This window comes from Peromyscus eremicus, chromosome 14, assembly GCF_949786415.1.
Source record: "Peromyscus eremicus chromosome 14, PerEre_H2_v1, whole genome shotgun sequence".
Classification (NCBI taxonomy): domain Eukaryota; kingdom Metazoa; phylum Chordata; class Mammalia; order Rodentia; family Cricetidae; genus Peromyscus; species Peromyscus eremicus.
In genome coordinates, this window is record NC_081430.1 from 72842537 (window position 1) to 72865267 (window position 22731).

General features: G+C 38.7%; 1 protein-coding gene across 1 annotated transcript in view; it reads right to left on the reverse strand.

Annotated features, from left to right (window-relative positions):
• Kcnh5 (potassium voltage-gated channel subfamily H member 5) overlaps positions 1-22731 on the reverse strand; it is a 255124-nt gene that overhangs the window by 108360 nt on the left and 124033 nt on the right. Inside the window, exon 6 of the mRNA XM_059279702.1 lies at positions 6232-6431. Within this exon, the coding sequence (XP_059135685.1) occupies positions 6232-6431 (200 nt within the window). The remainder of the gene's footprint in view (positions 1-6231; positions 6432-22731) is intronic.

Consider the following 22731-nt stretch of genomic DNA (forward strand, 5'->3'; position numbering starts at 1 on the left):
GATAATTACCTCTTTTAAAACAAAAATAAAAGTACATAAAACATCCCATATAATGCAAATTCCTACTGGCATTTTACCTTACAAAAAGGACATAAAACAAAAGCTGTAGACCAAGGAGGTTTTACATATTGATTTATGCTCAAACTATGTGTTAGAAAAACAGTAAGAACTGCAAATAAAAATAATAAGGGTTTAGGTTCCAACCTATGAAAGAGGCCCTGGCCACTCTAGGGTAGTGAGAAGTACATGGTCTAGAAAATATTACATAAGTTGTGCATTTTTGTGTGGTTCCCAAACTGAAAATATAGTCCCAAACAATTTATTTCATTTGAATTATTTCCCTGAAAAGTTATTTCAAATGTCAGGATAAATTTTATGAGCTTTAATCATCATCCCTTCTATTTCTCCCATAATCTGCTTTCATTTTAAATCCTCTCTCATTCCACCCATTTCTCAGTCTTTTAAGTACAGAATGTTAACCAGTGGCAAAGCACCGGGAATGGATTTTGTTATTAAATTAAAAAAATACAGCGCACCTGTAGTGATTAATAGTCAATAAAATGTTGCTTAGCAGATAAAATTAATCTAGGCACTGACCCATGCAAAAAACGTCACCTAAAACAAACTTCAATGATAAAAATATTCTAATCCCTACATGAGTATATATTTAACCCATGATTGTACTAAACAGAGGTAAGCTAAGACTGGGTTGGATCACTGTGATTAATTTGCTTGTGTGTTAATACTAAATTCAAAAATCTATAAAAACTAAGTATGTGGAGAAGCTAAAAGGAAATCATAATAATTGGATTGAAGTGTTTTCTCTAATTAGTTGCAATGCATTATTAAATTCCATTGTACATAAAGCTGAAAAATAGCTGTTTTAGAACTAACACAGAAAGAGACATTAAAACAGACACCAAGCTTCATTTATTTTCCTTGTTTTGGTATGTGCTTGTGTAAATTTGCTAATAATCTCTATTAAAAATATTTTAAAGGAAACGTAAGTAAACGATGCAATGAAAAAACATGTCAAGACAACATACTTCACTTACCAAGGAACCATGGACTACAGGAACCAAACATTGAATCAATGAGAGTAACTGCAAAAAACTCAGGTACTCTTTGCTAAAGCTATACCCTGAGTACATCCATAGTTCCAAGATTGTGACAATTACAGAATCAACATGACTATTGTTATACACCTTTCATTTCTTCATTCTACACTTGTGTTTTAATAATTTCAATTTAATAATTTCCACTGTAAGTAAGTGCTTGTAGCATAGATTAACATATGGTTTCCTAGATATATCGGAAAGGTTGAAGACCAACAAGGTAGAAATCTTCATTAGAAAATCCACATATGTCCTTTGCTGCTATGCAGAGAACATTCTACATAGGAGCACAGAGCTGTTAACCAGCACAATAACTCTTGAGGGACAAGATCATGACTTGGATCAGGTGATAGCAATGGAGATGATAGGAGCTGTAGGCAACAGATGTGGTGTAATGAGGGTTTAAATGTGTGTGATTTTGTCCTAAGCACCTGGAGGGCATTGTTTCCATTCACTAAATTGGATAATGCCAGTAGAATGTGTTTTTAAAAGATAACTAGGAACCTAATTTTTGGACAGATTTGTGGGGCATGAAAAGCAGAGCATAGTATATAGTTGAGGAAACAGGTCTGAGATGAGTTGGAACACTTGAGTATTGTTAGCATATGTTTTTAAAGTCATGACATAGGCTGGAACCACTCAATGAATAAAAACAAAAGAGGAGAAAGCCACAAGGACTGAGTTCTAGTCCTATCTCTGACTCATGTTATCTCATTCAAATTACTTTAGAAAATGCTCAACCCATTTCCACAGTTTACAGAATTACAAGCTAGAGCCAAGGAATACAATCTTTGCTAAAATTGGGCATTTTCTGTATCCACCTGGAAATGCTTTCTTCATGGCTCAATTTTTATTGTTTACTAGTGACACACTTTTTTGTGATCACATTTTTTGAGATCATAATTTAATCACAAAATTTCTTCCTTCCCTTTCCTCCATCTAAACCCTCCCACATACCCTTCCCTTCTCTCCTTCAAATTCATACCTTCTTTTTTCACTAATTGTTATTGCATGCCTATATGTTTATACATATATATTCCTAGGTATAACCTGCTCAGCTCATATAATGTTACTTGTATGGATGTATTCAGGGCTGATTATTTGGCATTGAACAACCATTTGGTGTGCTCTTTTGTGGGGAAGAGCACCTCTCTCTCTCTCTCTCTCTCTCTCTCTCTCTCTCTCTCTCTCTCTCTCTCTCTCTCGCAGCTTTCCTTGGTTATTTATAGTCCTTTGTGTATGGCTGAGACTTCATGGGCTATTCCCTGTCCAGTTTGGTATGCTCGTCGGTGCTATCATTGTTTAGCCCACATTTGGGCAGTCATGTTGGTAACCCAAACACTCCCTCTGTGAGAACTAGCTTTCACAGTACCAAAAGGTACCATGCAAGCTTCCAAAGGAGGGAGGCAACCAACAGTCCTACACAGCCTTGATGCCTATGAGCCATATAAACAGTCAGCATGGAACAATAACCCTAAGAGCATGTTAGTGGCACTGATATCTTGGTGGTAATCAACAGCTCTCTAATTGAACTTAAGACCCACTCAACAAGAGGGAAACCATGTTGGGTATTGAAAACCTACTTGAAACTCAATATTAGTGAAGTCAGTGCTAGTTATCGGGAGAGAATCTACAATCACTAATTTACTAAAACAGCATGGCCTTTTTGCTTTGTTTTGTTTTTCAAGCTAAGGTTTCCCTGTGTAGCCCAGGCTCTCCTTGAACTCGCTCTATAGACTAAGCTGGCTTTAACTCACAGAGATCTGCCTGCCTCTGCCTCCTGAGCACTGGGATTAAAGGCATATGCCACCACTGCTCTGCTTATGACATGTTTTTTAATGTCTAGGTAGCATTACTATGTCTTTGGCTCACTTAGTTCTCAAAGTATTCTGATCTTATTGATTTATAAAAATATTTTATAAATTATAAATATGATTTTGTACTTTTGCTGTGATGCTTTATTTTTCAATTTTTCATTAACTTATTTTTTATTAATATATGTGTAAAGGTCTCTTCTTTCTCTCTCTCTTCTCCTCTCTCTCTGTCTCTGTCTCTCTGTCTCTGTCTGTCTGCCTGTCTCTCTCTCTCTCTCTCTCTCTCTCTCTCTCTCTCTCTCTCTCTCTCTCTCTCTCTCTCTTGTGTGTGTGTGTGTGTGTGTGTGTGTGGTGAGAGGTCCACAGAGGCAAAAAGAAACTATAAGATCACCCTAGGGCAGCAGTTCTTAGCCTGGGGGTTATGACCACTTTGGGGGTCAAGCAACCTTTCATATGAGGTCACCCAAGATTATCAGAAAACAAAAATATTTACATTATGATTCCTAACAGTAGCAAAATTACAGTTATGAAGCAGCAACAAAAATAATTTAATGGTTGAGGGTCACCACACCCTGAGGAACTGTATTAAAGTGTCATAGCGTTAGGAAGGTTGAGAATCACTGGGCTAGAGCTATAGTTACAGATGGTTGTGACTCCCTACTGTGGAGCTGGGAATTAAGCTGTGGTCCTCTACAAGAACAGTAAGTGCCCTTGACCTCTGAGTCATCTCTGCAGCTACTTTTTGTCAACATTGTCAACATTACCATTGTACTTTAAAGTTACGTTTTATATTTACTGTTTACTAGGTAACTGAATGCCCAGCAGGCCTGCGAGTCTTCTGCTCTGTTGTTAGATTCTTTCCTTAAATCAGGGAAGTGGATGTAAATTTTTGCTTTCTTCTTGTTTGGGTAGCATATGGCATGTAGTCTAAGAAGTGTTTTTAAACTCGGTCTCACTGAGGATATAATTACTGGGAATCCCCACACCCCCTGTGCAAGCCCAGAAGCTGGCAAGTGTCTTCTTTGAATCACATCTACCATCACCCTAGCTAATACGCATCTGATCTGAGTGGGGATTTCCCTAATAGGCTGAAAGGAGGTAGTGATGGCGTGTTTCACACAAGCACAGCAAAGTTTTTATATTTGTCACAGTAACCTAGATCTGCTTTCCTAGTGCTCAGAAACAACCCCAAGTGTGATTCAGTACCTTTACCCAACCTCCTTCTAACTGCCCATTCCTCTTCTCTCCCTTCCCATCTCCTAATAACCACCATTCGAAACTCAAGTTGTCTTTTTAACTTCTCTGCATGAGAGAGAACACGAGTTACTTGTCTTTCTGGGTCTAATTCCATCTAACATGTCCTCTAGCTCCATCTATTTTGTTATACATGACAGGATTTCATTGTTGTTTTCTTTAAACATTTACTTTATCTTGACTACTGTGAATAATGCAACAATAAAGATGGAAGTGTGGATATCTCTTTTGTACAAAGGTTTACTTTCATTTCATAACTACCAAGAAGTGGGACAGATAGATCCTGTGATAGACCTGCTTTTAGCTTTTTGAGGGACTAGCCCATGCTCAGCAGCATTTGTGCTAATTTGTATTCCAACCATGTATAAAATTTCCCTTTCTTCCACTTCCTCACCAGCATTTGTGATTCCGCCTCTTTGTCACTCTGATAAAAGCTTTTTGCATGTTTTCCCATTAACCACATATCAGTGGACATGAGTCAAGTTGCAAAGGAAGAAGCTTTCATTACTTTCCCTTCTGTGGTCCTTTAATTGGGAAATTTATGCTGCAGATTGTGAAATATTGAAGGAGTACATCTCACTCTTTCATAATTCCTTCATGCAACTACTCTGAGCAACACACACACACACACACACACACACACACACACACATTCCTTTCCACTTCACAATCATTCTTCACATCTCCCCTCAATAATCTGGTCCCCACAATATCTGCACTGGCTTGAAACTTCCTTACTACTGTTGGAAATTTCATTTATTATTTATACTTTCTCCATTGCATTGAAAAGCTTGTAGAGTAGTTCTCTCTCTCTCTCTTTCTCTCTCTCTCTCTCTCTCTCTCTCTCTCTCTCTCTCTCTCTCTCTCTCACACACACACACACACACACACACACACACACACACACACACACACACGCATGAGCACTGGTTGAAAACACACACCACCTGGAAATGACCAGGAAGGTATTTTGCAATTTGACTGTCAGGTGTTAAAAGTAAACGCTCTACAAAGAACAGTCCTCTCTGGTGCTGAAAGTGAAATGACTCAGGATTGCTTTCACTTCCTGTACGCCAACTCTACTTACCATCCCTTACATGTTACATGAATCAGATGGTGTAGGAAAGTGAGGAGACTTTAATTGTCTTTTATTGGTCCTTCTTTGCTCAAGTACAAAACAGGTGGGAAAATTAAAAAGATGTTCCCTTAAAAAGACATGAAATGAGACATGGGAATAACTGGAAAGGGGGTATGTCTCTACTACATGTATGAGAGAACAAGGAACGATTAAGAATTACAAGTTACTTTATAATGCGTTTGATAAAGAAACATTTAAGAGAAAGATATGCTAGAAGATAATACAAACTTCTTCACTTACAACAGGGAAGTTTTATTTGTTTTTTTTTTCCTTTTTAAAAATATACTTTCTTAAATGTCTGTGCATGTATGTGTATGTGTATATGTGTGTGTGTGTGTGTGTGTGTGTGTGTGTGTGTGTGTGTGCAGGTAAACACAGAGACCAGAAGAGGGCGTCTGATCCCCTGCAGCAGAAGTTATAGGTGGCTGTGAGCTGCCAGACATAGGTACTAGGAACGTAATTCCAGTCGTCAGCAAGAGCAGCAAGCTTTCTCAACTGCTGAGCCATCTCTCCAACTCCTGTAATTTTTAAATGGACAGCAAGTCAAAGGAAAAATTAAGAATAGGATCTCATAGGAGAATGCTCTGAGAGTTTAACAGAAAATTATTAAGTGGTAATGAGAGTGTCATGGGGAAATGGAGTAATGAGCTGTTTTCAGAAACTGAATTTTCTCAACTGAATATCATGACTGGTACTAATTGATTGTTAATGGTTGCGTGCTCTGCACCTTCTAAGCACTCAATAAAGATGATTGATTGAAATGTCACTTACAAAAGCTATAGTAACATCTATAAAGCAATCACATAAGGGAAATGTGAATAGGAAATGTATATGCATCTAAATATCCTGCTAAGCAGATGATTAACAACAACAACAACAATAATAATAATAATAATACAAACAACTATACCTTCTCCGTGTCGATGCCTTTTGACATTGACCATGTTGAGACAATATAATCCATGACTCGTTCACTAAGACCTTTTGGGACCTGATATAATTTCAGGAAATCTCGAACATTATTCAGCATCTCGTGGTAACGGTTGGTGTTGGCATACATTTGCTGGAAAATTGTGGTAACATTTCCAAAAATAGTTGCATAAAGAAGAGCTGAAATAAAAGAAATGATAAAAATAAAACAGATATCCCAAGTGAAAAAATTAAATTGTCTAAATCAGTAAACAATATGACAGACATATCTTGATTAACTTCCAGAGGTTAACACATATGAAGTCCTGACTAGACTGCTTGGCACCTTGAGGGATCTTTAGAAAGATTACCACAGAACAAGAGTTGTGAACTCAGTGAGCATCACCATGCCAAACAGCATGGAGCTCCATGGAAGTGGTGTGACTATTTCACAGAGTCAGACGACATAAAGTTATAAATTTGCTAAATTTTCAAGCCCTATTAAATTTGCTTATTATTATGTGTGTGTGTGTGTGTGTGTGTGTGTGTGTGTGTGTGTGTGTGTGTGAACAACTGCCTGGCATTCCTTCTCTCCTTTCACCTCTACATTGACTCTGGGGGGGATGGAACTCAAGTCACCAGACTTCTGCAGCAAGCACCATCTCACCAGCCCCCAGCATTTCTGTCCTTTTTTCCTCTAGCCCCATCCTCTCAAAAGAAGGCTAATCAAGTCATAATTTGCCAGGGATTGGTGATCTCACTTAGAAACGCATGCTCCTCTCACAGCTTACTCCTTCGAGCTTTTGGAATACTTCTTGGGTTATAAATATTTTTGACAGAACATCAGAAACACAGGGGGCGGAGATAGATTAAAGTGCTCCACTTGCACTTGTGGAGGTAGGCTGGGATGGAAATAAAAGCTGATCTGAAGTCCTCAGAGTGCTTGGAGTCATTAAGCTCATGTCAGTACAGAAGGAAGTGGAAATGTTTTGAGCCCATCATTTTAAGAGCACAGACGGCTTGTGACCACTGTGGTTTATCTGCAGGGGACTATGAATGGAAACCAGTGGTGCCTGGATCTGAACCCAGAGTGTACAAGCTCCCCTCTCTCTGGATCCAGTCAGTCTGCAAATAAAAACCTATTGGGGGGAAACTTGGTAAAAAATCACTTAGTTCAACCCCCAACTGAGCATGGATCCACTGTCTTATCCTACATCACCTCCTCCCCGTCACTTTCTTTATTTCTTTCAGTATCAGGAAGCACTGCAGAAAAGGGGTGGTGCTGTATACCCTGATTTTCAGGAAACACCATGTAATAACTGCAGGAATTACAAATATGTATTATCAGCAGAGACTACTTCCACCTGCCATCTTCCAAGCATTTGGGAAAAAAAGATATCCTTGAGAGAAAAACATAAGCTATCTCCCTTTGCAGTTTCACCAGCCAAATCCTGTTGGGTACAAATGATGTAAAATCCAGTTAGTAAAGCAACTTAAGATCCTGTCTATATTTGGGGGGAAATATTTGTTTCTCTGAAAGCCGCTCTTCTCCTCTGAGTGTAACGAACTGGAATTCCACAACAGAAAGCTATTATTTTTATAAACATTTCTGTAGTTTTTACTTTTTCCGTTGTCATTTAGAGATTTGGATACCAGAGCAGGACAATTGTTTTAAATAGGTACTATTTAATTAAAATTTGGTAGAAATATAGTGTTTGCATTTCTAAACTGGGTCTTTAAACCCTTGAGTAATCTTATTTAAAGGCACCCCACACACAAAAAATGAAAGTAATCACAGATATGGCCTTTCCATTACATCACTGTTGCTCTTAACATAAACAGCAACAATATGAACAAGTTTAATAGAGAATAACATTCAAAACTACGCAAGTATATGTCTTCAGAAAAGAAACAAGCAGAGTGACTTTTTTTAAATAATGAATAATTACACATTGATGAGACAGCGCACTAATTGTATTCTGTAATAGTTCCCGGTTTTTATAAATTGTCAGTCAATATCACAGGACTACCTATTAGTCACAGTTTAATTAGACTGGCTCCCTAATACGCTTGTAACAGGCTGCATTTGCCAAACTTCTTATTGCTGCCTTCCACACAGAGGCAGAGTATAGGGACAGCAAGTAATGTCTCCCGCAGAAACATGAAGTTCAACAGCTTTTCACACATTTGCAAGAGCTGAGGAAACCGAGAGAGAGAGAGAGAGAGAGAGAGAGAGAGAGAGAGAGAGAGAGAGAGAGAGAGAGAGACCATTGTGGTGGGTATAATAAGAAAGGAAGCATTGAAAACTGCAGAAAGAAATAATGTTCCCAGGCTAGCCCCTTAACTTCAGGCAGTGCACTATGTTTCTCCTCTTCTGCGGAGGAAACAATTAAGTTTAGGCCTTAGATTTTTAACCTAATACTAGGCCTGGCATTGTAAAACCTAGCCCTTCTGAAATTCGGGGCTCCAGCTCCATCTGGAGTCATGCTAGCATGGCGATGGACTGTCCCAGCTGAGCACAGTGGAGAGGAATGTTGTCCCTATTGCAAAGGAGGGAGCAGGTAAGTACTAGACTGCAGTGGAATTCTGCCCGCCTGGTAAAACCCAATACTGTGCCTATCAGATACCACCAAGGCCAAAGCCCCACAGGCAGGACTGCTGGACATGTCCTACTGCCAGACAGAGACCTGATGTCCCAGTGGAACACATCTGTACTTTGGACATTACCTCTGTGTAGCGGCAGGAGTTGCAGACTGCAATAGTAGCATGGGCTGTGATTCTAGACTGCATGGAGCTGAGCCCAGAAGAGCTTGGACTTGGGATGCAATAGTACAGAAGTATTGATGGCTCCTGGGAGCTCATGAGTAGTCAGTCCTTCAATCCTTGGCTTCTGACTACACAGCAGTAACTGTAGATGAGGTACCTGGTCTCACTCCAACCATAGAGAGAGTTACTACTGCCCAACAACATGCTAATGAGGGATCTATAAGAAACAGGGGCTTCAAGCATCTCACAATGTTGAAACAGTGGCGGTGCTCCAGTGTGGACTTGTGGCAAACCTGAACTTGAGTTTTCATCCACTGTCGAAAGAGCTGTAGCCACAAAGCAGCTGCTTAGAATTCCCGAGACAGGCAAAAACGGAGCCACATCATCAACTGACAATAATGGACAAAATCATGTGCCAACAACTGACCATAAACTAATCAATCTATACACAGCAAGGGAATCTTTAAAAACATTTAAGGAAACTGAACAAACTTCAAAGAAACGTAGAGAAAAAACTCAATATTGTATCAGAGAAACCTGAGAGGACTGTAGAAACTTAAACACTAATATCAGTAGGCCTTGAACTGAAAATACACAAACTATAAGCGGATCAATAGCTCTAATAGAATAAATAATTAGTAGGCTAGCAAAAGACTATCCAAGGAGAGTAAAGGACAAAGAGTGAAGAGCAGAGAAAGTTCAGCAACTTTGGGACAGCATTACAAGAGCAGACACTTGGGGTGTGGGATTCAAGAGAGTCTGCAGATTGTTACAGAGAGAAGAAACACATTCAGAGTGTGTGCAGAAAACTGCCCAAGCCTAAAATTGAAAAGAAATTACAATACAGGTACATGAAGGTCAATGTCACCATAATTGGTTCCAAGGGTCATCATGATTGATTCAGTTCAATGAAATATATCCCAAATCATAACATAATCAACTCTCAGAAGTTAGATACAAAGAGAAGGTTATTGAGAAAGCAAGAGAATGTATGGACATAATGCACATATATACATATATGCACACATATGAACAAACACATAAACACATGCATATACACATACACACATATGCACAGACAGACAGACACACATGTTCCAGTTACCTGCTCTCAGCGTAAACCCTATAGGCAAGAAGAGGGTAGAAGAATAAAACTGTCACATTCGAGAGGAAAACTATCAATCAAGGATACTCTACCCAGCAAAGCTGTGGTTCAGAGATAAAGAGATCCTCAAACAGAAGCTGAAAAATTATCACCACCTTACCTGTCCTCACAAAAGAAAAAATACCAAGTTTTTTTAAGTGGATATAGAAACTGCTAACCACAAGGAAGTGCTGGACATTTAAAATTCATTTATAATAAAAGGAACTACATAAATTCAGGACGCCATAACACACAGTAATCATGGTGCATAGACCATGCATATCTAGTATACAAACAAAAAACAGAACAATCAAAATCAATAACTACATTAGCATGTTGAAGTAGGCAATCTAGAAAGATGTATAACAGGACATCGAAACTCAAAATGTGGGGACAGATGAATATACATGTAGTGTCTCTATCTATCTATCTATCTATCTATCTATCTATCTATCTCCCTTATCCTCTTGTTACTTGGTCCATTTTACGATCACTGTTTAAGCCACTTGCATTTTAAAATGCCTTCCTTTAATCCAATAATGTTTTTCTTAAGTCCCCTTGTAACCACAAAGCAAAAACAAGTAACAGATAGATGAATTACAATAATCAAGGAATCAAAGCAGACTCTTAGAAAAAAAGCACCCAAGCCCTATAGAGAAGACTAAGAAAGAAGGAGAAGGAAACTAGATAAACTAAGAACCAGTCACAAAATGGCAGAAGCAAGGTATTACTTAATAATTATATGAAATATAAATGTATTAAATTCCCCCGAGAAATATATGTGAAGGGACTGAATGGATGCTAAGTGATACCCAACTGTACGCTGCTCAGCACAAATGACCACGGGCTTCATCCTTTTCAGTTCACTAAGCACCTTCCCTTTCTACAGCAATCTCTACCCTTCAGGCAGGTCTCTGCTAAAAGCTCCATTCCTCTCAGGGGTCTTTCCTGACCACACTAGCTAAATGTTCCCTTCTACCAACATTCTCCAGATCCCTGATATAAAGCATAATTATCTCTGCTTTAACTTATATCTGTGTGCTCATTGTTAATTGTTCATCTTCCACACTAGGGAGGCAAATTCTACTAAGTGCACAGGGCCTTTTCTTTTATGCCCACTACTATATTTCCCCCCAAAACACACAGTTCCTGGGAAATTTTCAGTGTTCGATATTTTTCTGGTAAATTCTATGCCAAAAAAAAAAAACAGTGCTCCAAACATTTGTATATAAAAACCTATTATTGATGGCACAATGGTGTACATGAAATACATATTACTAAGACAGGCATTGTAATAAAATCTTTTTTAAAGTTCTATATGCCCTAGTCACATTAAGAGAACAAATGCATTGGAAAGCCCCATTGCTACTTAGCAAACATAAACGTTCATGATGGAAATGGCTAGCTGTGTAGAGATCCATCACAGTTTTACTCTCTGAGTGGAAATCGTCAATCACATACCAATAATGACAAGGATAGTGTGTGACAATTTCAGAAGTCTCTCTTTATATGATTTTTGTGGCCTTTTTGACATAATGCAGCTGCTAGCTTGGTAAGCCTTGGGCGTCGTGATCTTGGCACACACACCAGTAAATGTCTTATGCAAAGTCTTAGTTTTCCTTTATTCATTGCAAAATAATTACTGTAAAGAACATTATGGGTGATTAAGGATGAATATTCAGATACCCCTGTCATCAAGAGGCAGAGTCCCTTTCCCCTTAAGTCTTGGCATACCCCAATGGAATATGTTGGCTGTGGTTGCACAATAACATCTAGGCTTAAGCTTTAAGAAACTAGAAAATCCCAATTCTTCATTGTTTGAACATGTTCCTTGAAAATTTAGTTTCCATCTCATGAGGAAGCCAAAGGTTCTAGATACATCTTCATGGAGAGGAATAAAGAACCCTGGCCAACAGTCTTAACCTTAGACTAAGTGATTTTAAATATTGATATGAACATGCATTTCTGATCGAATTCAAGATTATATGCAATCATCAGTTCTCTTCTTAGTATCTTCAAGGTATGAAAGGTGAGCCTCCACTGAGCTGTGATTATATGCGTAGTACACAGTGCCACAGCATCAGCTTACCGGCTATTTGGCTGAGCCAATTAAAGGATGGCTTTCCCAGGCCCAGTCAAATCATTCCAGCCAATACCAAGTGAAGTGGAAATAATTCATGTCCCCCAAGCCTTCCATAAGTCACAGATTCGTGACATAATAAACTGTACTTCTTTTTTAAAGCCACTAAGTTTGATTAGCTATGCAAGTATAATCCTTTAAACCATAATAAAGCAGAGTAGTTCTCAGTGGGAGAGGACCCTGGGACTGGAGGGTAGAGAGAGAGAGACTCTTGTGCTACATGTCATCATGCCAGAGGGAATTCAGGAATAAATATTTTCAACACTATTATGTGGTTTTATGCTTTGAAATTGAAAGCATCTATTCTTATGAAGGCCTAAGTGAGCTCTTAATGTTTTAAAAAACAGATATAGGTTGGGTGGGTCTAGGGAAGGGGTTGGGAGAGAGGACAATCAAAATAAAGTGTATGAAATTCTCAAATAATTTGTGCAAATATTTTGAAGATTTATGCTGCTACTACAAATAATCATAAATATCAGTATCAAAGAACTGTCCAATTTAATGTATTTTTTATAGGGTACAGATTGTATGCCAGCCACTAGGACTATTAGCCACTAAGACTAAAGTTTTAAAAAGCGACATTATGTTTTCAGGGCTGACCATTTGACACTGGACAACCATTTGGTGTACACTTCCCTGGAGAAGACCACCTCTCCTGCTCCCAGCTTTGACTTGTTGGTTGTCTTTAGTTCTTTATGTAGCCTTGAGGCCTCATGGGCTTTTCTCCATCTAGTTTGGAAGGTCCATTGATGTCATCCTTGATCTTCTCACATTTGGGCGGTCAAGCTGATGAGACTCTATGGGTGTGGCTTCTGAGACACACAATATCATAGCAAACTCCCCTATCCTCTGGCTCTTACAATCTTCCCACACCCTCTTTCACACTGTTTTGTGAGGCTTAGGTGCAGGAATTTTCTGTAGATGTATCATATCTATTGAGTATATGTAAACATATATGCATGTAACAACAATTAATTAAAAAAAACCAGGCCATGAATTTGAAGGAGAGTGAGGAAGGTAAATGAGAGGGTTTGGAGAGAGAAAGAGGAAGGGGGAAGTGTAATTATATTATAAATCTCAAAAAAACATGTATTTGGACTATGCCAATAAAAAAGAGATTATCACCTTCAAGTAGTATACACAATTTCCTATAGTTAAATACTAATCTAAATACCTCAAATCATATTTTTGAAAGAAAGATTACATGTTCTTTAATATATAGTTTACAAAAGTCCACAAGGAAACTTATAACCATTCAAAGTATATGAAGGATCTGTAGTTTATTTCACAGAATTGAATAATTCATAGAGCAAACAAAATCTATATCCAGGTAATTAACTGTAGAGGCCTCCACTAGTGAGTTGCTACTGACAGGAGATAGAGTAATGTTGGGGAAGGTTCTGAACAAATATGTTCCTCATTCATTCCATTTTATTTGTTCTCAGGTCAAGCTGTACCTACTATGTTCTCATTAACAATCATTTCTTTGTGGACTCTTTTGTGCCTATTCACAACAAAAGTCAAACCTGACCTTTTTTTCTAGTTATCTTCTGTGTATGACTCTTAGTGTGTGACCATTGACCTTAGACAGAGCTATCTAAAATACTGTCATGGAAATGCAATTCTGACAATCTGTGGGGTCACATAAGTGGTTTAACCACCTTTTGCTTTCTATTGAGTTCACTGAAGTCCACCTTCATTGATGATATTTCAGCAGTGACAGGAATGAGTCCCATCAATGTATGGTTACCTGTACAGCTTGTTAGTGCGTTTGCCCTAGCTCCAGTTGTTCTCAAGCAAAAAGGTTGGTCCTCAGAAATCGCTGGTGCCAGAGTGGCTCTCCTCCCATCTCTCCTCTAAAGGTTCCTGTTTTCCCTTGGATCTTCTTTTGCAATTTGTATAGGGCCCCTCCAGGCATTGATGTACGAGCCAGGCATTTTCATTTTCTTGACTTCATTTAGTCCATGCTTTATTCCAGCCAGCATCTGCCCTGTGCCACATGTCTTTTATAAGTGTATCTCATCAAATATTTTGCGTTATGTGCTGACTATTGAAAATTATTTAAAACACTACCCCTCTCAGAGATACTGGAATTCTGAAAGGAGAATCCAATGAGATGATGCAAGCTGATTGGTAAACTATTAGAATGAACGGTCAACTTGCAAGAGAAAGCAAGACAGAAGAGAGATCATTTTCATCATATATCAAATTTTAGCCTAATGTTGGAGAGATTTCACTACTCTAGAGTGGATCTTGTGTTTATCATAACAATGAACTTAACCAAAACAGCCTTAGAAACTGGCATTAGTCTCTATATCATTGAGATGGTTTTAAAGTTAAGAATAAAGTCATAATCCTACATTTATCATTTGCTAATGTTATATCAAAGATGAAAGGAAGAGTGAGTTAGAAAAGAATGGGGGGAAAACAAGATTGTAATTAAAAACAAGAATTTTAAGAAATCAAATAAAGTAAAATGAAGTACCAAGATCACTTATCTTTCTCCTGTGATTTTTTATGCCAAGTAAACCCATTTTCTTCATTCTCTCAAATCCATCACAATACATGTAGATTTCTAAAAAAATTAGTATGTGTCATTTGATTATACAGTTATAGTCTTTACAATGTTGGTTAAAAAAACTAGTTGAATAATTAATATTGGTCTCATCAGTTCAGATTCATTTCTCAGAGGTTACATATGTAAATAATCCCTAGATGTATCAATTGTCAAGAAGACAAAGAAATCTGGAAATTAAAATTGCATGTTATTAAATGAATGTGTGGAGTTTTCAATCAATAATTTGCTTTGCAAACATATATATTGGAGTTTGTTCCCCAGGATTTACAGAAATTTGCTGGATATAGTGGTGTGAGATCATATGAGGGGAGAGGAGTATATACAGGGTACTACTTGGAGCTCACTTGGCAGTCCAGTCTAATCAGTGAGCTCTAGCCCAGTGAAATTCTCTGTCTCCAAAGAGGTGGATGAAGTCCCTAGGAACTATACTAGTTGCTGTCTTCTGACCTCCACAATTATGCATACACATTTACTCACACCTGCGCATACCCATGCACCTGCATGAATACTCACACATACGGATGCACACAAAAATAAATAAATATTAAAAATTAAAAAAATGTGTGTTATCTCCCTCTTTTGTGTACTTCTCCTTACCCTGAGGTCTTCTCACTGCATCTGCTACACTGATTAGTATATCTCACTCTCATTTGCATTAATTGGTATGTGTTGGTCAAATAAATACCCTTCCTGTCTTTATTTTAATACACATTGCTGGATGCATGGGAGAAAGTGGTTTAAAGCTGTACTTAGAACAGCGACTATAGGATGTTGATAAACTCTTGGCCACTGTGAACATCTAGGCAGTTGTTATCGAGGCAATAGGATCTGCTGCGGTTCTCTTTTAAAGAATTTAAATTTTTAAAAACTTGGGAATGTTTTCTGTGTTTTCAGATTTTTATAATGAGCAGGCACCATGTTTATAATTGCATTCTAGGTACAGACCGTAGGTACTGTTAGAGAGCAGTTAGGTGGAATCCAGGTAATAGAATGAGCACTAAGAAACCTGACCTTTACAACAGTGATGGCAGTCTTTGCTGTGTTTACTGTGAGCTTTATGCACAGTATCTCTAGGAATCCACACCATCTCCAGAGGTCCTCATTTTATTCTCATTATAAGTATAGAGGAACACATTTGGGATGTAAACCTGGCCCAAGCCTGAGCTTGATCAGAGCTTCAGTCTCAACAGCTGTGCAACTCAGCATTCATATCAACTTTATAACTGGTACTGAATGCAATTAATCCTTCTGCTCTGCAAAAAACCACGAGTGTCATTGTCAGTTACATCCTTGACAAGGCTCAGAGTTCTCCTGCATGAACAGCAGTTCTCAAAGAAGAGCTCTCAGGAACTAGAATGCAGACGAACCAGAAACAGGCTGCATCCCTTAAACGATACATGTCAGGAGATGCCATGAGGACCTCACTGAGCTGGGATGTGACACAGGAAAAATCTTGTGTCTGTTATGATTACTACTTTCAAAAATCAGCCATCTACTACCACTGAAAAGAAAGTTGGCTAACTAATAGCTTTGTAAACAGAAGGAAAATTATATTTCACCTCACTTATGCTGAGAATGACAATTTATCCATTAGGGTGCATAGTAACACTAATCAGGATTGGTTTATATTTTCAATGAATTAAGAAAATTAGCTACATATGCTTGTGATATAATGGCTTTTATAATTAATCTTAGAGGACAAACTAAGGAACAGGAAAAATAAAGTCATTTCTAGTGTCCCACTTCACTTTCATATTCTGAATTATTAAATCACTGTATTCAGAAACCTTTCATCACAACCCAGTTTCTGAGCTACATATAGGTTATAAAGACGGTCCCTCCATGTGTCAGGCACAAGGCCATTGAACTCAGGAATATGTCAACACATGTTTGAGCAATGACTTCCTTTGTTACAGCACTGGGGTGGTGGGATAGGGCCCAAGTTCAGAGAGCCATCACACTGTCATTTCTCCTGCTTCACTTCTAATTTAAAAGTTACAAACCCTTAAAGTCTTCAAAGTAGATGAATAGCATTTGGGGGGTGTGAAGTGAAGACCTCCATGTTGAAGTTGGGGAGGCAGGTGGGTTATTCTAAAATTCCATTCTGTGAACATTTACTCAATATATGCAACCTACAGAATTTTAACATGGTGGAAGACAGACACGTCACAGCTTCCACATATGAATCTAGGTGTAACCACCTAGATCAGTGGCTCTCAAACTTCCTAATGCTGCAACTCCTTAATATGGTTGTAGTGACTGCCAATCATAAAATTATTTTTATTGCTACTCATAACTGTTATTTTGATACTGTCATGAACTGTAACATAAATAGCTGTGTTTTCCAGTGGTCTTCCGTGACCCCGGTAAAAGGGTCATTCAACCTCCAAAGGGGTGGTGACTCACAGGTTGATAACTACTGGCCTAGATCAAGGACACAACCACATCTTTGGGTACACTTCCACTTCTCTTGCTGTTTGTTGATGTTCTTGAGGTTTTATTCTTCTATCAGAACATCCCTTATGTGTGGTGATACATTGTTTACCCTAATTAAATTTGCCTGAAGATCAGAGGACAGAACAAGCCACCAGATAAAGAGGCCAGGCAGTGGTATCACACACCCTTAAGCCTAGCACTCAAGAGGCAGAGATCTGTCTGGATCTGAGTTTAAAGCCACCCTGGTCTACATGAGATTGACTCAGTCTAGGACAGAAACAGAGCCAGGCAGTGGTGGCACACACCTTTAATCCCAGCACTTTAGATCTCATGCCTTTGCTTGGGAAGCACACATGCCTTTAATCCCAGAACTTGAGACAGGAAGTGATATGGCTGGGTGGAGAAAGGTATATAAGGTGTGAGGAGACAAGAACTGAAGCCTTTTCAGGCAGAGAGGTCCTAAAGGTAAGAGGTTGCTGCGGCTTGGTTCCTTTGTCTCTCTGATCTTTCAGCATTTACCCCAATATCTGGCTCCAGATTTTTTATTACAAGACCATTTAGAATTTGTGCTCATAGCATCCTTTCTATTATCTTCCAGGATCTTAGGGTCCCATGATTGCCACAATGGCTTCCTGGCTGTTCACTCTCTTCTGTTAGTTGTTAGTACAGTCTGTATATAACCAAAGAAGTCCAAAACAATCATATCTGCTTCTTTTTCCTTTAAAAATCTTTAGTGTGCCCTCATAGGCTATGAAATAAAGGTAGCTTGAGCAAACCTGTATACATTGTCTACACAGTAGGGAGAAGTTTCTATCTACCAGACTCAGGACTTTGTGTTTTCCTCTGAAATACAGTATTACTTCCCTACACTGACTCAGCTCCTAGAAACAAGAAACTATGCTCTTACCTTCTTTTCCACTCAAGTCGTTGTTTTGCCTAATGAATAAATTAATAAAAATCAATTTAGCCTGGCTATATTAAAAAAGGAGGTTTAAGGCTTTTCCTCTCCATGTATAGATAATAGGTCATAATTACATCTCTCCAGTTGCTGGATACAGTGCACAAATAATCTTACTGCAATTAAGATCTCATAGACCACCTAACAAATACTCTATCAGAAAAGAAACATAATTCATGAGTCAATTTATTCTCTAAACTCTTCAAGCAGGCTCAGCATCATCCATCTCCTGCATAATACCCAAGGATAGCATCAATCGTCTTCACCACAGTAGATTATTAATGAAAGCAATCAACACAACAACGGTACATTTTCTTGAGAAATACATAACTAGTTTGTGTGAACATAGACATTAAATTACATGTACATGACTAAACTTTTCTAAATGGGGTTTTAGAGATGTTACAATATATTTAAGTCTTTTTGCAAGAGCCAATAGGTAGGATATTAATTAGCATTGAAACTCACAGTCACTGCATGCTTGCTCTGTATAAACACAATGCTAATCGTTAAGGGGGAATACATAGCTATACAATTTTACATACATACCTTTATTCTTTAAACTAATACTTGGAGCAATCTGGTTATAAAATTCTATAAGTATGAGTTCTCTCATAGTCCTTAAAATGTTATAAGCAATGTGTCAGAAATACGATTTAAAAAACCAACATAATAAGAAGACTGATCATTAAATAACAACAAATTGGAAAAGTGTCCTGAAAGGGCTAATAAGGTCAAAACTAAATGAGCTGTCCTGATTTTCCATCGAAACTGGTCCGCATTAAAATGCTGGCTCAGCCTCATCATTGTTAACTTTGCTGCTGACAACTTCCCTCTCGCACAGGACTGCCTCCTCTGCTTCTGCAGCACACAGCTTCTCATCCTGCTCTCCTGCCCTTCTCTGAGGTGTCCTTACCACTCATCACTCCAACTGGCAGCTTCTGGGGAACAAAGGAGACAGCTTCACAGTCATCCTATGCAGATGGGATTAAGGAGCTGTCCAGGATAAACAAGCATGATAGGTTGTTCCAGGCTATTCCAGTTTTCTTCCTATGTTTCTCTCTATTTCAAGAGACAATGTCTGTGGGCTTCTTTCTCCTCATTGCCTGCCTTGGAATGGAAAGTTTGCGCATTTGCTGGATGCCAATTAACAGCTGAACTCCTGCAGCTTCCCTGTTTCCATGCATGGACATCAATATCACAAGTGCCTCCATGGTCACATGATTAGGATGCTGGGTCTCCCTCTCTATATGCCTGATATAGTTCCTTTTAGGAAGTATATAGGAAGTATATCAGGCATATATTTCTTATATTCCTCATATATTCCTCACATCTTCTTCCAGCCAAAGTATGGTACTCTTCCCCATCCCCCTTCTTATATTCATATGAATGAGTACAAAATATAAAAGCGAGCCTCTAGAATCTGAAACAACTGTGTTCTTTCTTTGCTAGGCTTGTATGCAGATTAATTAAGCTGACTCTGAGTTTAAAATGGACAGTAAATTCTGAAAAAAAGAAAAAAGGGACAAAGTAAAAGTCTGTTTAAATAAGGCAAAATTAGTTGGTCAAGGTGTAAGGAATTTTATTTGATGAAACAGCCAACATCTGCAAGCTGTAATCTATTGGAACACTATAATAATGGCCTGTGATGGTAACAGATGTTTCTCTTAAAAAAAAAAAAAAAAAAGGATTCTGAATCAAATAAGTTTCATTAACATTGCATATTAATTATCTTTCTTGGAGAGTCCTAATCCACATTAGCATATCACAATGAATATTAGCATATCAAAAGCACCGAGAAGCCTCGCAGTAGACACCGTTTTTCCATACTTGTGTGTTTTGAGAACCTTTTTTGATCATTGGAAATCAACAAACACTACAGATCTCCATGGAAAACTACTTCACAATCAAAGCAACAGGCAGCAGGGAGCAGGTGCAATCACTGGGCACTTGAGAGGCTGGTAGCGCGGTCAGAATCCTGATACAAAGCAGCCAAGGCTTAACACAGTTACATCTGGGAACCATCAACTACCTCCTCTTGCACTACTCACTTTTACTCTGTAATACCTTCCTCTGTGCTGACCTACGCCTTCCCAATCCTTTCTGACAATTGTCTCAGTTTATTTCTGAACAAAGTGCAAATTTTTATTATGGACAAGGTAATAGTTTCCATGATTTGTGTGTATTTTCTAAGACAGCCATGCACACTGATTGACATCAATTTACCTATGGTCATGGAAGTGCTGTACATTATTTCACATGCACTTCCTTGACTGAATAATATCCCACTCCAAGTTTCAACAAGGTTGACTCTTATAAAAAGTAATACTCAAGAGACCAATCTGACAAAATATCACCATCGAATTAGAAGAACAACCCCATGTGACAAGAAATCTTTACCAGCCAGAAACTGAAAAAGCAGAATAAATGGCTGGAACTTTAGTCCTGAGAAACTGAGTGTTCTGCCTACCCAAACCTTTGGCCTTCTGCCTACTCAACAAGTGCCAGACAACAGAAATAAAACAATGTAATTAGCTGCTTATGATCAGTAGAGCCAATGGTAACTTGTTGGGTTAACAGTTCAAGGTCAAAGACTGTAAGTGTTGACTTGATAAAACTGTCTCCACCTTTCTAATGTTCAAGGCTGTGTATCTTATGAAACCCTGCATATCCCATGAAACCCTGTAAGACATATTCCAAGTCTTCTTTCTTACTAGCGACAATGCTAGTAGGTTTTATTCTCTTCTAACGCTTGGTGCCAAATGTTCGCCTTTTCAGTAAATTATTACTGCCAAGGTTTGACATGTATGGAATAAAGCCATATCAAGTTCATCTTACAGGTCGCATCATTGTGGCAGAAGTGTCATCTACAATAAGCATTCGATGGAAAAGATCTTCCGGGCTCCTGTCAGGTGGGACATAACCTGACAGTAGGTTAAGACTGAACATTTACATGAAGAAGTTGAGTGACTGGGCCTGACAGCTGCCATTAATGTTGTGAAAAAGAAATATGCTACCCACATTTACCAAACTCCATAGTTTACAGCTGCCTCCATAATTCCCACTTAATCCTTCTAAAAGAACAAGAGGTTGGCCATCCCTGCAGAAATCTGTCTCTTCCAGTCTACACAGTCACCATCCTGTTTTGAACACTGAAATCTCTCAGTTGAATTACTGCAATTACCTCCTAAGGATATCCTTGCCAATGATCACATGCCAACTGGAAGACTTGAGTGATACTAGGACTTTCTCCCAAGGAAGCAAAAACCTGTCAATGTGGCCAGGCAGTGGTGGCACATGCTTTTAATCCCAGCACTCAGGAGGCAGAGCTAGGTGGATCTCTGTGAGTTCGAGGCCAGACTGGTCTACAGAGCGAGATCCAGGACAGGCACCAAAAACTGCACAGAGAAACCCTGTTTTGGGAAAAATAAAAAATTTTTAAAAACCTGCAAATATGATGGTTTATCAAAGACCAAGTGTCATTGTGGTTTATATTCCCTCAGCAGATGGGGGAAGGATGTCACACAGGCTTCCAGAACAGTGATAGTCCAAATGGGAACTCAGAATTCCAGCCTGTGATTTTGCATTCTTAGTATGTACTCCTTAGAGCAATCACCAAAGAAAAGAGGATTCACTGGTCATGCAGCCCACTTCCAGCACTTGCTGGCTGGGAAAACGCTGGAATACACAGAATGCTTAAGGGGTGAAAAGAGTTCTGCCACACCAACCTTCAAGGAAGCTAGGCTGGCTAACATAGGAATCTGCCCAGGCCACTCTCTGTTTCAGTTCTTGCGGTGGGCTCCTTGATATCATCGGCCTAGAGTCTCTTCTAAAATTCATCCTCCACAGTCATTGCTATTGGCTCTGCATACTAGGCTAACCATCTTGTGCCCTGGACTCTCAGATAGCATGCCTTTCAGTACCTTCCTGATCCAGCTACTACTCCATTTTCTATTTCTGATGTCTACAACATGCTTACAGGGCTTTTTTCCTAATTTCATTCAGGTCTCCTAAATGTCACCATCTAAAACAGGAGCCCACTCATCTCACATGCTTCCCGTGCTTTATCTTCCTGCACAACACTTTATCGCTGCTTGACATTGCATTGTGAATCTGTTTGCTGTCTGTAAAACCAGATTCCCTCTCCATTATGAAAGCCCATGAGATATGATATGTTAGTCTTAATATAACATTCTCAGATATTAGTCCCAGCAACAGTGAATGAATGAATAATTAAATAAATGAATAATATCCGAGTTAGTAAGTCTTGCCCTCTATGTCTGCAACGTACTTTCTCTAGTGATACTTTTTTTTTGCAGCTACTCTGTTTCATATTTTAACTGAGGTTCATTCAAGTCTCTACATTCTTCCCAAGACCCTCAGACATGCCTAGTGCAACATCACCTCCCTCAACTCACAGCCTCAATCTCTGGTACCATGTCTGCCATGTGGGAGACACTCAGTCACATCACATCAATA